This window comes from Sander vitreus, chromosome 5 (assembly GCF_031162955.1).
Source record: "Sander vitreus isolate 19-12246 chromosome 5, sanVit1, whole genome shotgun sequence".
In the NCBI taxonomy this organism is placed as follows: Eukaryota; Metazoa; Chordata; class Actinopteri; order Perciformes; family Percidae; genus Sander; species Sander vitreus.
This window is the reverse complement of record NC_135859.1, coordinates 22,880,338-22,895,857: the sequence shown is the minus strand read 5'-3', so window position 1 is coordinate 22,895,857 and position 15,520 is coordinate 22,880,338. Positions and strand designations below refer to the sequence as shown.

The following is a 15,520-nucleotide window of genomic DNA, read 5'->3' as shown; positions in this document are numbered from 1 at the left end:
GGCCTGTCAACGGTCTGGCAAGCAGTCCTAACCTTAAATCTTGACCAGCTGCAATTCAGAACCAGGTCCAAATTAAAAGCTACATTTTTACTTTTACCAAATGCTCTGTCAGCTAGTTTTGCCTTGCAGATGGAATGGTGGTGTTCATTTTTATTCCCCAAGAGGTTGGCTGAAATGTCTCTGCGTAGTGTAGAAGCCAGACAGACCTTTATGATCAAACAGCATCAGCCACAGTGCACTGGCTTTTAAGAAATGGGCTCAACTCCAGAAACTCAGAAGAAAAGCCAACCCCAGGACAAAAACATTTTTGAAATATCCTCAGAGGATTCAAACATAGCTGAAATCATTTACTTAATAAGGGCTTATATGTGTATACATATAACATGACCTAATACATCAAGCCAAACACCAGTGAGAATTCCAATAGTTTACTTTCATCATCATCATCATCATCATTCGTCACTCTGGGAGAGAAATAGTGAAGTGTAGATCAGTGTTTCCTCTACAGCGAAAATAGGTCAGTGGCTGGTTTGTGGTGGAGTACCACTGTGTTTTAATGAGCCTGACTCTCAGAGCAGCACTTCATGTAATTATTGTCCTGGGCTGAAGAGGCTCATAGACCTCTGATGACGACCGTCTTTGGAGTGTCTATTACTTACCGGACCATGGTCTTGAGGAACCAGGGCCTGTTGGCTATGGAGGGCACGGCCTCGTCCATCAGAGGATGCATCTTGATGAAGTTGAGTGTGTCGTCGGGGAACTCATTGGATACCTTGTACCTCTCCATGGATGGAGTACCGGCACATGTGCCAGGCCTGCAAATGGAGAGGAGGAAGAAGAAGGCGATGAGGAGGAGGGATGAGGGAGTAGAAGGAGGAAAAAGAACTCTACGTTGACTCTAAGGGAATGAGCAATTTTTCACAGCCAGAGCTCCAATAGAAGACAGAAAGTTCTACTTCCCTAAAATCAATGAGAGTGCAGCCTTAAATTATTAAACTCTCATGCCAAAAGGCTTTGGTCAGAGCAGAGGACACAATATGTCTTCTTTTCTCTGGACTTGGGGTAAAGCACTGAGACATTCTATCTATCTGATCCTTTTACAGGGAATTGGTGAGCTGCTTGTAAAAGAGAAGCTGCTTTTGATAGCATATCCCTTTTGCAGGCATCTCACCTCTGAGTGCTTGTAAAACCCCTTTACTGCGTGGTCTTTGATACCCTGCCACACCACATAATCCACACCCGGTCCTAGAAATATTAGCCAGCTGGCCACTGAATGTCTGACACTTTCAAATATATGTGTGCACTCAAGAGAAATGTATCTTTTATTAAAGTATTGGTAGGCATGAGTATAAAGGGAATCCAGTAATGAAGACAAATCATTCAGCCATTCTGTGCATTCCTATATCTCTCTCTATCATGTCTACACAGGGAAAGGACAGCATTCCAAAGAAAAATGTAGTTTGGTTAGTTTTTATAAAAACAGATGATGCTGCGAGAGAAGTGAGGTGCATTAACTATTCAAGGTGCGCTCCCCCTCCAAACAAAGTATATAAAAATTCCCCTGAACAGATGAGTTCAAGTCATCTGCTGCTAATAACCTCCAAATTGATATTGTTAAATTAAGGGATAACATTTGCAGAACCATTTGTCACTTGAAAAAAAGGGAGAGAGAGAGAGAGGAAGTAACAGCCAGTGCTATAACATTTTCTTTGCTGTAGCTACATTTATGTCAGCGGACATATGGAGAACAGAACGGAAACAGACATATCTTAGATACGAAAATCTGTAAATGATTTGGTATGAGAGTCTAACACATGGAAGAACAGTCTGCTGTGTGGCCAGACCTAGGTGGCATTGTTACAACTCTCTGTCTGTTTGCCTGCAGATAAAAGGTCTGAACGCACCAGTGGATGAGAAATTAAGTCAATCACATAAATCACTGCAGAAAAAAACAGCAGGTATATCTGATCTTTGCAACGTCTGACCTTGTTGAACATAAACAGGTAATTAAATGCTAATTGAGGCAATTCACACATATACACAGATGAATGCACAGAGTACAGTACAGCCTCTCTTTTGGTGAGGAACCGCCTTCTCAGCCATATGGGAACACACACACACACACACACACACACACACACACACACACACACACACACACACACACACACACACACACACACACAGACACACAGGGTACCAACAATTATCGAGGCCCAGATCTTTGTAGTAAATCTGTTTTTTTTTCTGGAGGATAGAAGAGCAGCTCTTAGCGCGCTAATTAGCAAGCAAAAGATGGGAGATTGATCAGGCTGGTGCATTTGTGGAATTAGCCAGCCATCTGTAAAATGATCTCATGTTTCATTTGCTGATACTGAACCCTTCTTTGATGCAGCTGCGTGTGGGGGAGAGGTGAGGTAATGGGTTAGGGGGTGCAACTGTGAAAAGAGGTGGTATAAGTGCATACAGTATGTCGCTGTAACGCAATGTGACATATAGGATGTGTAATCCCTTAGTGAAAAAAGTAGGGATCAGTGCCTGAAATGGGCCAGTACTCACCATTACTGAGTACTGGCACTTCTGATTCATGTCCACAGTACCCTTACTTCTAATTGTTATTAACAGTATTATTAATAGGCTGATATCATACACAGTATATACAGTCTATAACTGGTATTTATACCAAACTATATATCATGGGGAAAATTATATGTAAAATCAGACATTCAGCACCCCCATATAGCCTGAATGGAATGATCCTATGTTTCATAACCACATTTTCAGACACTGCGACAACTGGCCTTGGTCATCAGGCTCTTTACATCGAATTGTCGAATAGTCGACTAGTCGGGGTCACCCCTACAAGATATATGTATGAATATAAATATATCCAAGACACATGCAATGATTATGTCATGCAACTGCTGAATTAGGGTACTGGCACCTTTTTTGGTCCAATTCTGGCACTGGTAGGGATGTATTGAAAAATTACGCAAGATGAGTTAAAAATGTTGTGACATTAAAAAATCTAAATGTGTTTGTGTGTGTGTGTGTGTGTGTGTGTGTGTGTTGTGTTTAATTAACTGCTGTTGTACCTTGGCTTTGGAACCTTGTCTTCAGGAAAAGGCGTCCAGGTGGAGTCTGGGGATTTCTGCTCTTTGAAACGCCCTGTGAATGTGTTGGCCACCTCCGCCATGTCATAGGCACACACCGCTGAGCCTGGAATACTGCCACGATACACACACACACACACACACACACACACACACACACACACACACACACACACACACACACACACACACACAAAACCTCACATAAACAATCCTCTCAACTGAACATATCAAAGAAACACCTTGCCAAGTTTGGACTATAACCAAGAGACAGAAACATGGATTTCCAATCCCCTTTCAGAAGAGGCTAAATCCCTCAAGGATGGCTCATTTTAGCTGTTGCATGTTTACACTGGGTGATACAGTCAAGTTTGCCATGTTTTCGAGGTTTTGCCAGATAAGAAAAATAAGAGGTTACAAATTATTTATCCTCACTTCCCTCACATGTTCAAACATACATTGCAATTTCCTTCATTTATTTTGTAGCATTGGTTAATTGTTCTAATTCAAGTAGCAATCATTCTTATATCTATCTGTACTGATTAGTGTGGATGCTATTATATCAGTGCAAATATGCAGTGTTATTGCATTTAATAGTCTATGAGCTACAGTGTCGGCACCTGCCAAGCCTCATGAGGACACACATTCCCAACACCGCCCTCCAAGACTGGGTTTCCCCAAAAGCCTCAAGGCATCAAAGTTCATCACAAGTCCACTGTTGAGCAAGAATTACAGACAACTGATTATCTTATTACTGCCTTTTATTTAAGGGGGAAAACACCCATCTTGTGATAGCAGCAGACTCACTGGCTTCTTTCCATTTGTGTGGAATCAATGCATAACAGATTGCTGAGTCACATTTCTATTTTTCATGCAGCTGCTCCTATAAAATAGAATTGGAACTAGGAATTCTTTATTCTTTTAGAAGAGAAATCTCTATCAGCTGGCTGGATTTTCTTGCTGTTGCATCATGGGTTAAACTCATGTAGACATCAGGGAGACAGAATACACAAGGGCGGTATTATAGAGAGCAAAGTCAGAGAGTTGTTAATTTTTGGCTTAGCTACTACATTACAGTAATTACCCACTCTATTGGATATGTTCAGAAAGTTAAACAGTCATATGTCTGTTTATATCGGGCTGCTTAAAAGACAGATAGAGGGTGAGCCAGCCAGCCAGTTAGCAAGTGACTGGGCCAGGCAGCATCACAGCCAGACAGACAATTAAATGACACAAACCCTGAGTGCTGCCTTCAGTCTGGATGTTCTCCTTCTTATTTCACCCTGTGACTATGAAATGGAAAATTAAAGCCAGGATCAAAACCGGCGCTTCTAGAAATTTTCGGAGGCACTGCTTCATTGGGTTTTAATGTCCATTAACCATGCTCAATTGCATTGTCACAAGCAATTGTCTTATCTGCTAAAAAGCAGCCATAAAATGGAAAATTACAATATGTGCCAGCTATCAGCCAAGCTTTATGGCTTTGTGGTAATTTTCAATTTAGATAACAACTCACCCTCTCCATGAATATGAAAGCAGTTCTGAGTATGAATTGTAAAAGGGGAAAATAAGATTAAACACCTGCATGTCAAAAGGGCACAAACTGTTTTGACAGAAGATGTAAATGTTGACCCAGTAGTCTCAGGAATTACATGTTGCCAAGAGGCACAGCAGGGGCACACGCTACTAACATTAACAAAGGTCAGACTGTCATAATGTTGATGAATTGAGGGCAATTGAGAGAAATATGATTGAGTTAATAAATGTAAAGTGCAAAACAGTTGTTGACACACATGAACTCAATTGAGACAAGTGAAAAGAATATAGCTAAATAAAATAAGCTCAATAAATCACTTCCATCCGTTGCTACCTTCAAACCTCTTAAGGTGTGATACATGCTGTTGATTTCCTAATGCCTTATTTTGTTTCCTGTTCCTCGGGGTACCTGTTGTAAGGAGTGGAGAAGGTTGCCATCACTACATCCCTCCCGTTGATGTGGATGACATCTGTCACAGCCTGCAGGATGTTGAAGTAGAAGTGGGAGTCACCGGGAATGGAGCAGTTCAGGCGAGACTTGAGAAATGAGGTCCACTGCTTCTCTAGGACCCGGGGCGAGCCGCCTCGGTCGATCTTACAAACCCTGGCCACCCGAGGAAACACCACCTGACGGAGACACACACACAGTTGAAAAGTTACATTTGAATAACTCTGGATTTTACATCAACAGTCCCTATATCACTTCTGCAGTCTCAGTCTAATTGTTGAGCAGTCCATCAAAAGCGTATTCCACCGATTTAGTTAAAAAACAGATCAAAATTGACACGGCAGAACCAAAAATATCGTCTTTTTTATTCCATGCATTCTTCTTCCTTGTCAAACCTGACACCTATATTACCCACAATGCAACTCGACAGCAGTTCAGTTGGAGATTCAAATGTGTTGTGCTAGTAGCGGCTACTAGCCTCAAGCAGCGATAAGGAGCGGACTATAGAGATCTGGTGATCTCGCTGCTTTCCAACTCTACGCCACAGAATTTTGTATACATTTTCAAACTTGTACAGTAGTCTTTAACCCCAACCGAAGGTGCCTCAAGTAACATTACATTACATTACTTTCGCTTAGCTCCCTCTGGAGCAGATAGTAAAGTTACTCCCCAAGACCTATAAACAGACTTTGATACGTACAATTGGAGTTCCCCTTTTTAAGCCAGAAGTTGGTTTAACAAAACTGTGACCAATGCATTCACTTTTTTGACATTTTGTCATCTTTTGGATATAACATAATTCCTTATTTGCATCGGAAGATCCTCTTCTAATTTTACGTTGTAAGTATAATAACAACATTATTTCCTATATAAAATGTTCAACACACTTAACTCTAAATGTTTTATTTTCAACAATATTTCCATGACAACTGGGCAAACTCCTACTTATAATGCAAATCATTTGATGTAATCGAAAGCTCCTAACAGCTACTAACTGTACCTGGAGGTGAGATTGTTTCCTCAACTGCTATTTCCAAAGTCAAGAATAAACTTTGAACCATACCATAGGCCCTCTTTGGTTGCTTGAATGCCAAAAATTGCCAACATTTCATCACTTCATAGCAAATTAAAGACACATAAAAGTAAATTGGTGTGTTAGATATGCTGTTAAAGTCAGCACCTGGCAACAGAAAATTTTAAATACAGCTTCAAATAGGAGCCGGTGGTGTAATTACATCTCTGCCGTAAGATCACACAGTCAGTATTGTAATTAGTTGTTGTCACACTATACTTAACAGCAATAAATCTATCGCTGACCTGAAATTGTGCACAACAGTAAACAGTGGGAATGGGAGCGAACATGCATTTAAACCAGATCTCTACACACATACGACTGCAGACAACCACACAAAAACACACCCTTACCCATGCGTACATTATGACCAATGTAAAATACATGCAGAAAAGCACAGAAAACACACATATTCATTCTCTCACACTTTGTCAAACACACACACCTACATGGGCCTGTTCACTGTGAGATTATAGAGCATTCAGATGACAGATAATGTATTACACAGAACATGTAAGAATGTGGTATTTCGTCTGCTTTACATATACCAGTTTCACACATTTCTACTCAATAGCCGAACACTGGCTTATCTGTGTGTTACCTGCACACACACACACACACACACACACACACACACACACACACACACACACACACACACACACACATACACACACAAATCTAGTCTTGTTAATTCACTTGTGTAATGAAATATTTATCTGTCTGCGTTTTCCAGATAACAATGTAACAGTCCGACATTAAAACTAAAGCAAACACAAACCTGCCACAGCAGATTGATCAATTTGCCACAAAGCACAAACGACTGCTTACATTGTCAGGGAAGGCCAATTTACTTTGTAATAATGAAGAGATATCATTCACTAAATGTTAAATTGCTCTCTGCACCATCAGTTCTACAACCACACACATAATTATACTGACATTGCTTTCAAAACACCCAGCAGATTGAGAGGCCTGATCTGTATTCGTGCTCTGTATAACACACGTTTGTCACTTCTGGCAGCGAATCCATTATTTCTGGGTTTCTTGTTACCTCCGCTCGGTTCTTGGTCCCTCTCTTTTCTCACCCTCTCTTGTGTGTTTCCATTTATTACTGAAGAATACAAATTGAGCGATTCATTTCCATAACAGATTTTCTCCTACCTGGTATCAGATTAAACTCTCCAGGGCAGAGTCCAAAACTGAATTGAGAAGATTAATAGAAACATTTCACTGTTACTGTAATACCTTCTTCAACCATTCCTTTTATACCCCTAGTTTCCCAGACACACGTTTTGTTGGAATTCCTCTAAGAACACAGTAAGACAATATGTCAAATGGGACCATTGCCAGGATGGACGCGGACGTGCAATTCAAGTGGTATATTTAGACTTCAAAATGGGATCTCCAGACATCCACAGATTTTTCTTTTTGGATCTATTTTAGGTCTTGCATCCTGCCCAGTGTTTGTCTATTGCTGAACATGTTTGGCCACTTTACAGCTCCTGAAAGCCTCCTTCCAGTTATGTGATACACCCATATCCTGTTAGTTTCCTCAGACACTTCCCAATTCTCCCGGTAAATAGGAAGCCACCTCTGATTACGGTTCAAAGAATAGCAGAAGAATACGGCCCATGCTTACCTTTCCCATTGTGTTGTATTCCATAGCAATTTCCCGAAAGAAGAAGTAGATGAAGTCCCCGTAATCGACTGCCTGGACAAAGTAGGGCTCTATAACAGGAAAAGAAAATATGAGTCAAAGTGACGTTTTTACTGTGACAAAACAGTTCTGACACCATATTTCACAGTAAACAGCCGGAATATCTGTCATATTATGCAGAAAAGCACCGACTGTGAGCCTTGAGTGCCTCAATCTATCATCTATCATATCAGCAAAAAAAATTTGCATGCAAGGAACGAGGGATCTCTCTATTTAGTGTTGACAGGTTGGACTTGTGCTTGTTTTCCCCCAGGGCAGAGCAATTTCCTGGCTACATCAACTCTACCACTGCAGGTTGGCAAAATGACTGTGTCAAACAGAGCGTGCAGCATTAGCATACAGTAAGTGCTCCTGCTCTTCATACCTAGACTCATACACATAGGCACACATACACACATCATAAATCACAAACACATGGTCAAGCATGCATTACAAAACACAAGTTTGTTTTCTAACTTGTCAGTCAGCATGGTGCTTTCCAACCTCAGAGACTTTGTTTTTGTGTCCCCCACTCACCTTTCAGCCATTTGGAGTCGTGTTTGACAGTGCGCAGAGTTGGGCTGTCTCCAAGGCTACGATAGATGACCGCATCGATCGCTAGAAAGTCTGTTACAGTGGCCGAGTACAGCTTGCCATCTGGCGAGGGAACACAGAGACGGAAAGAGCAATCAGAGGAAAAAGTGAAGATGGAGACGGCAGAAGAATGAAGAGAGAATAAAGGAGAGCCATAAAGGAAGAGAAAAAGGTGAAGAGAGTAAAGTTCAGTGAAAAGAAAAACACATAAAGCCACTAAGAGATGCATGCTCTCTCTGGCTGGACACACAAACACGTTTCAGATGGCTCAGACCTGCAAAATGAATGAATCACTCAAACCGAAGAGACTACAAACAAGTCGGTAAACACACTTAAACATGTTGCACATTTGTAATTGCTCAAACACACTTCAAAAGCACCAACAAACACTAAAGCCCTGCATTCACATATACTGTACATTCTTAGAGTCCCACAGAAACACACATTTACACGGACGCACATACACACACATGCTCCACAAACACAAACCACCACCAGCATGACCTAAGCCTGCCTTGGCTATAACCACAGTGGAAACTCAAACTACATAATTGAAAGGATAGCAGTCAGAGGAACCCTCTTGATTACTCAGAGCTTCCAGCTCCTTCCAAGCAGCTCTGCTCCACATTAACTGGTCAAGCTAGGCGTTTACTCTCCTCCTCGGCTTTAAACAGGCAGGGACAGCTCATCAATACTGCCATAAATCGGTTCACAGCAAATATGAATGGGGACTGGATGTCTTTAGCAGCCTTTGGAAGAATCTCACCCTGCCAACGGAAAGCTGACTCATTCTGGTCCCATCAGTTTGTGACTTATTTTTAATCTTGTGAATTTTGAAAGAAAGTGAACGAGAGACAAAGAGGACAGCAGAAAAGCGCAATAAAAATGAGAGAAAGATGATTCTGTTTTTGCTGTTACCACAGAACTATTGATGTGTTTCCAAAGGGCTCTATAAAGCAGCGAATTCCTGACGCAGAGTGTCAGGAATTGTGGCCTCAAGTTGATGATTTACTCGAGCGCATGTAGCACAGATTGGCTTTCATTCTTCACATGTTGTCAGAGTATTGCCATTAGAATAAACCGCAGGGTATCAACAACAATATTAAATACAACCGCAACTAATCCTCCTACTGAAATAGACTCAACTTTCCTATCTAGCTCAAACATATTCCAATGTTTAATAAGTGCAGATATGAGAAAATTAGGATTAATGTTTTTGCCTCATGGCAGTCAGTGAGTACTATCACACATAGTTAATCTATTTTCACCTCATGGAAACTTTGTATGAGTTTCTCTCATGTTAAGCCAAAAAAAAAAGGAATTGAAAATGATGAAAAACGTAATCAAGTACTTTAACTACAGATAAGTACATTGTTAATTTGACATATACAGATGCATTTCATCTTACCAGCAAAGAGGGCAACATTGGCGTGCTTGGCGTCATATGGGCAACGTGCCATCCCACTGATATCCTCTCCCACAGCCTCTAGGGTGTCCATCTAGGGTCACAAATGAGGTGAAAGGTCACAATGGGTCAGACAATGTAGAGTTGTCAAACAAAACAATGGACTTGAAATACAACTAAGACAGGAAATGTTGGTTCCCAGTTGGAGGAAAAGATCTAGAGGAGGAAAATGAGAAAAAAGCTCAAATGTCAAAATGACAATCTGAAAGCAATGCTAAAAAAAAAAAAAAAAACTGCGTTAAACTGGAGAAATGTGGTGAGTGATAATAAAATAGTCCCAAAAAGCTGTGCCCAGCCGTGGAGTGTGTCCATCTAACTCTGACCTAAACTGATGTCCTGTGGATGCCACTTTAGTGTTGTTCTGAGAGCTGTCAAAGCAGCCCATCTGGGGGTATCTGGAAACCTGTCATGGAGGGAGATTAACAAAAACTGACATTTTCCACAGCAACATGTTCCACAGCATGGGTGGATGTGGTTTGCTTCCCCCTGCCATCCTTTATTCTTCAACTGTTCTGGTGTTACCGCTGAGTTTTAACAACCCTCAAGACAGATCTTTAACCATACTGCTGGGCTTTCCTCTGTCCTGCTTTCTAAAGTTTGTGCTTTTGCTGTGAAGAGAAAATAAATGTGCAGAGTAAAAATGGGTGAGCGCATGGCCCTGAGCGGGGAACATGATATTTATTTTTTACTAAACCACAGTTGTTTTTAAATAGTATATCATACAGTAGTCATATATTTTGCAGCCTCAACTTTGTCTTGTGTTCAGAGCTTTTCCTTGGGCAAGACTTGTTCCCTGATTTGGTATATTTCAGGAGAGATACTAGTTTTAATTTGGCACCTAGACAATGTAAAATATGTATTTTCTTAGCACTGGGAGTGTACTGCAGTTTATCCAAATTTATAGCTAATTTTAGTCACTCAGTAGTCCCATTTTCATTAGCTATTTTGAGGCCACGTCCATTGTTTAAGAAGCACTACTGGTGTAGTTTATGGCTTAGTGGGATGATCTCTGTGAATTGGAATTTAAAGAAGATATTCTTGTTTTGCGCCCAGTTTGGTTGCAGTGTGATTGGCAGGGCATGGCGGCGGATCAGATGTGGGTGAAAGGTCACTATCATTCCACCATGGGTTGGCTTGTGTTCCCAAGCACGCCTTAGGACGCTATCTTACCCCGACTCAAGACGGGAGATACACACAAACACACACATAAGGGGAAGAAAAGCCATGGCCTACTGCACTGGCCAGAGGCTGAGGTCAGGCAACATTACTGAACACATTGTTTGCCTCGGGAGTTCACAATACATAGTAATTTTTCTTCTCTATCTCTGTTTCTATCTCTCTCTTACTCTACTTCCTCGCATCCTCACTTTTTACCTCTCTCTTGACAAAGAGGAGCGTAGCTTGCCAAGGCTGCAAACTGCTTATGCCGCCCTTTCTGGTCTCTAAACAGGTCATTTTGTTTTCTATTCCTGTCTCGGTGGAAACGGTTATCATCTGCCCACTAAAAAGGTCACACACTTCGGCGCAATGCTAGAAAAGCCTGCCAGAGAAATTGTTGAGGCTGATTTGGCAGAGAAAATTACAAGTGACCTTTTACAACAAACACAGAACCACCAGCAGCAGCACATTTCTCGATTTCTCATTCCTTCTGGTTCTTCAGAAAATATAGGAGGATAATATATAAAGGCATGCTGGTTTGAAGATATTTATTGTTATTAGACAGGGGAGACTGTAATTATAGATTAGGTTAAGTTAATCATAAGGAACGTGAGTGGCTGAAGGTCAGGTGCATCCACTGAATCACAGCGTCTGGGTGTACAGAGCAACAGGGCAACTCAGTTAAGCTAGAAACGTCAGCAGCTTCTGTGTCAGCTACCTAACACAAACAGTCCCTCCTCTTCTGACACATCACAAACACACACTCACATATCTCTAACGCCACAGTAGCTACTCCCACCCCACCATCTCCTCAGTTGATTTCACCGAGGCAGTGACCTCTGTCTACAAGGCTTGGCTGGCTGTCACTGATCTATTCCTGCCTTTTGAACAGAGGAAGACACTCCCAGCCTGGCTGTAGATACACGTACAACTCCAGTCTTCTGTCAAGTTGGCATGAGCGGAGAAACAACAGCCGAGTGCTCACTTGCATGCTGTTAGCCTTGTCCAAAGCAACATCCAATATTTTGAAAATGGGCAATAGCAATCCATAAAACTGCCGTACTGAACCACAATATGTTTAAACATTGCCATGAAGAAATTTGATGTTTAATCAGCCAGGTGGATTTTTTTTTTTACCTTGTTTACCAGGCAAAACTTATAATGCTGTCAACTCCACTCGCTGCAAAAAAGAAAGTACTTCAGCTTTGTAGAAGCACAATTCAAAGTAATAGGAAGAGAACAGTAGTGCTGTCACACTTCGTCAGCGCTGTCTTAACAACACACTATTCTGTAGGGATCTACTGTAGCTTAGCAGAAAAATGTACAGTAACCTTGACTTGGGGTGCAGTGTATCTAGATGAATTAATTACTACAACAGCTCAATTGTCTTTTCCATAGGCTATATGCTAATGAATTAGACAAACACAATGTAGATCCATAACATGCCCATCAGGAGTGTTATAATTGGTTCAGCATCGGCTTCAGCACTCAGTGTGAGGGACCCATTCTGCTTCTGTGTCTCTGTTGTTTTTATGAAGACTCTTTTATGGGCTTTATTTATCGTTGCTGAGGGATTTGTGAAATCTTACTGAGGACAAACTTAGGGTAAACTGAGCCAGTGTCCCACTTATTAACAGTTTGCTTGGAAGTGTTTCCTTGTTTTGTTTTTTATAGAAAAGTATTTTGTTACGCAAAACTAATTTCTGTGATGGCAGCAATTCTAAAATAATCCTAGTGGTTTACCTGGTTCATGAATATGTCCTAATTGTTGGTGTCAGAAAAGGCAGCCACAGACAGATTAATCATAATAAAGTAGGAAAAAAAAAAATATATATTATTTTTTTGTACACACCCTGACATATTGATACATTTTCAGATAGGTGTCCTACAGTTTGCAGCAGAGTTGAATCCCCCCACATTTGTTTTGTATGCAATCCATATTTCCAACTGCACAACCTTCTCTAGGTCAAGTGCACAAGTTCACACCTGGGCCAGGAGCGGTTGTGTAAACTAAACAAGGACACATCTCCCTGGGAGATTAATAGTCATGGCCCATTTCTCCGCAACCTGTTTCTGAGCCCTGGGAGGATGACCCCATTCCCTGGCCACCTTTTACACGAGAGCATAAAACTGGAGTCTTTGCAGCTGTTGAATGAAATGTGTTATTTTAACCAACAGAGGAAGAACCTCATTTATCTGACCCTTCAACTTCTAAAATGATGGATCTTTTAAAACGAGAATTGTGAACAAACATTGCACAAATATGACATTAATTTGATTAATTATGTGTCCTGCCTGACTACACTTTATGCTATTGCCTTTCATTGTAATAAACATTATGTCAATCTTCTGGAAAAGCTGTAGTACAGAAAGGCATGTGTGGTTTTCACCCTGTTGCTTACAATTAATCCCTCTGTGTGCATTAATCGTATTTCAAATGCAAAGACTTGGCACAGATGAAATTTCCCAGTACACCTCGGTCCACCAGTATCAAGTTGAGGATGCATCACCTGGGACCCACTGCCTCCAAGCCTCCCTACCGATTCCCCCCGCTTCACCCGGCAACAGGCGATGAAACTGACTCCAGTCATATATCAGCCCAGCTGGATGGGGTGTTTATTATTACAACACAGCAAGGGAGTGACAGAGGGAGAAAGCAACAGAGGGAAAGATGGCGGAGTGGTGGAAGCAATGGAGGGGGAGAGGAATTAAGCTGGCAGGGGAGGAGGAGAGAGGGGGGAGAAGGGAGGGAGGATGAATAAAAGACGAGAGGGAGTTGGGTGCTGTGTGTGTAGCGTCCAGGGAAAGAACTGTGCCATGGCTGCCAAGGTGTCTGCCTGTGTTTTTTTCTATATGCATTTGTGTGTAAGTGTGCATGTGTTTGTGTTGATACTGTAGTACCAACACAAGGTGAGGGGCGGATAACAAGATGAAGCTAATGAAGAGAGAACATTGGTAGGTTTGCAAAAAAAATAAAAAAAAATCAGACAGAGGTAAAAATAAAGAGGTAACCAGGCAGGAAAGGTGTTAGAACAGAAGACACCGTGGGGTGCTGCTGGTTTGGGCGGGAGCCCTCCCTGCCCCCTCTGTCTCCCTCCACCTCTGCTCCTCTCCTTCCCTCCCCCTCGCCCTTGCAGCGGTGTTGATTAATGTGGGATGAGGCTGGCCCCGAAACAGAAGCTCTTTTCAGCGCTGTCACACTGGGGAGATGGAGAGGCAAACTGTGGCCAAGGTGGATTTAGCCACAAACACACACACAAAAACACTTTTGACCAGGCAGAGTGGATGAGCCCAGCACGACATCAAACGCCTGGTTTCTGCCTAGAGAGGCTGCCAGCCTGCCGGCAGTACAATGTGTCTGTGTGTGTCTGATGATTTGTAAAATGTGTGTTGTATGTTTGCCTGTTTGCACAGTTGTCAGTGTTTGTATGGGTGCATGCACACTTCTGTTCTATGACTTCTTTCCATACACATGTGCCCAGGCATTTGTATGTGCATTTGTGCATTTGTGTGCAAGTGTGTAGAGGTCATTCTGGATAATACAACAGTTTAAATGCCATCATAGCATAGTCATGGCATGTTGATTCCATTTTTTCCACTAAAATGGCCTCTTATTCACCTAAAATAATTACAGTGTTAATTATTATTTTTATTATTTTTTAAGGTATAGAGCAGAACTGACTCACTAAAATACGCAAGGGCTAATTGGACTGAGGAAATTCAAAACATGGAAAAATACTTTTGAATATTACTATTTCATCGCATTGTTATGGACAGATGTGTTACTTTTCACAAAACGACAATCTTTTTCTTAACAAACATTACTCATTTATTTTGAGATAGCATTAACATCGCCCATCATGTGCAACGATTTGGGTACAGTACGCATTCATTTTTATGTTTTCACAGGCAAGCGTGCGTGTGTGTATGCATGGCTATTTTACCAAGCCTTTCTGTGTTTTACAACATTTCCCATTAACTCTACCAGACTAGCAGCAATATCAGTGCAGTAACAGCTAAAACACAAACCTTGAAACCATAACTGAGGGGCTATAAAAGCTAACCACGCCTGATAAATGCAGAGACATAAATTCCACTTTCCCTGCAGGAGAAGTCAGCGAATTGAAAGATGTCCACTCTGTGTGCTTAGCATGCCGAACCACAAAGGCAACGGAGCGGAGGTGTCTTGTTTGTCTGTTAAACAGATTTAGCGAACCAAAGCAGGAGAGTTTTCCCCACAGGCCACCTAGATAACATCTCTGTGTGTTGTGACCATCGCATCACATCCTTACAAACCAAACAATAACAGCCTTCACGACAGAACCTCTGCAGAGTATTTCTGTTTTCTTACTCTGTCTGATCGTTTTTTCTTGGCTGTATGGTGTTGTTCATATCTGATTCCTCTTGATGACAGCTCATAGTTACTCTACAACGT

General features: G+C 41.6%; 1 protein-coding gene across 3 annotated transcripts in view; it reads right to left on the bottom strand.

Moving 5' to 3' along the window:
* The window catches only part of sema6a (sema domain, transmembrane domain (TM), and cytoplasmic domain, (semaphorin) 6A), a 109,884-nt gene that overhangs the window by 30,226 nt on the left and 64,138 nt on the right, over nucleotides 1-15,520 (bottom strand). For all 3 annotated transcript variants that reach the window (XM_078251053.1, XM_078251052.1, XM_078251054.1), the window contains 6 exons: nucleotides 9,871-9,961; nucleotides 8,406-8,525; nucleotides 7,812-7,900; nucleotides 5,059-5,276; nucleotides 3,096-3,227; nucleotides 660-815 (listed from right to left, as the gene is read on the bottom strand). In XM_078251053.1, the coding sequence (XP_078107179.1) occupies nucleotides 660-815; nucleotides 3,096-3,227; nucleotides 5,059-5,276; nucleotides 7,812-7,900; nucleotides 8,406-8,525; nucleotides 9,871-9,961 (806 nt within the window). The remainder of the gene's footprint in view (nucleotides 1-659; nucleotides 816-3,095; nucleotides 3,228-5,058; nucleotides 5,277-7,811; nucleotides 7,901-8,405; nucleotides 8,526-9,870; nucleotides 9,962-15,520) is intronic.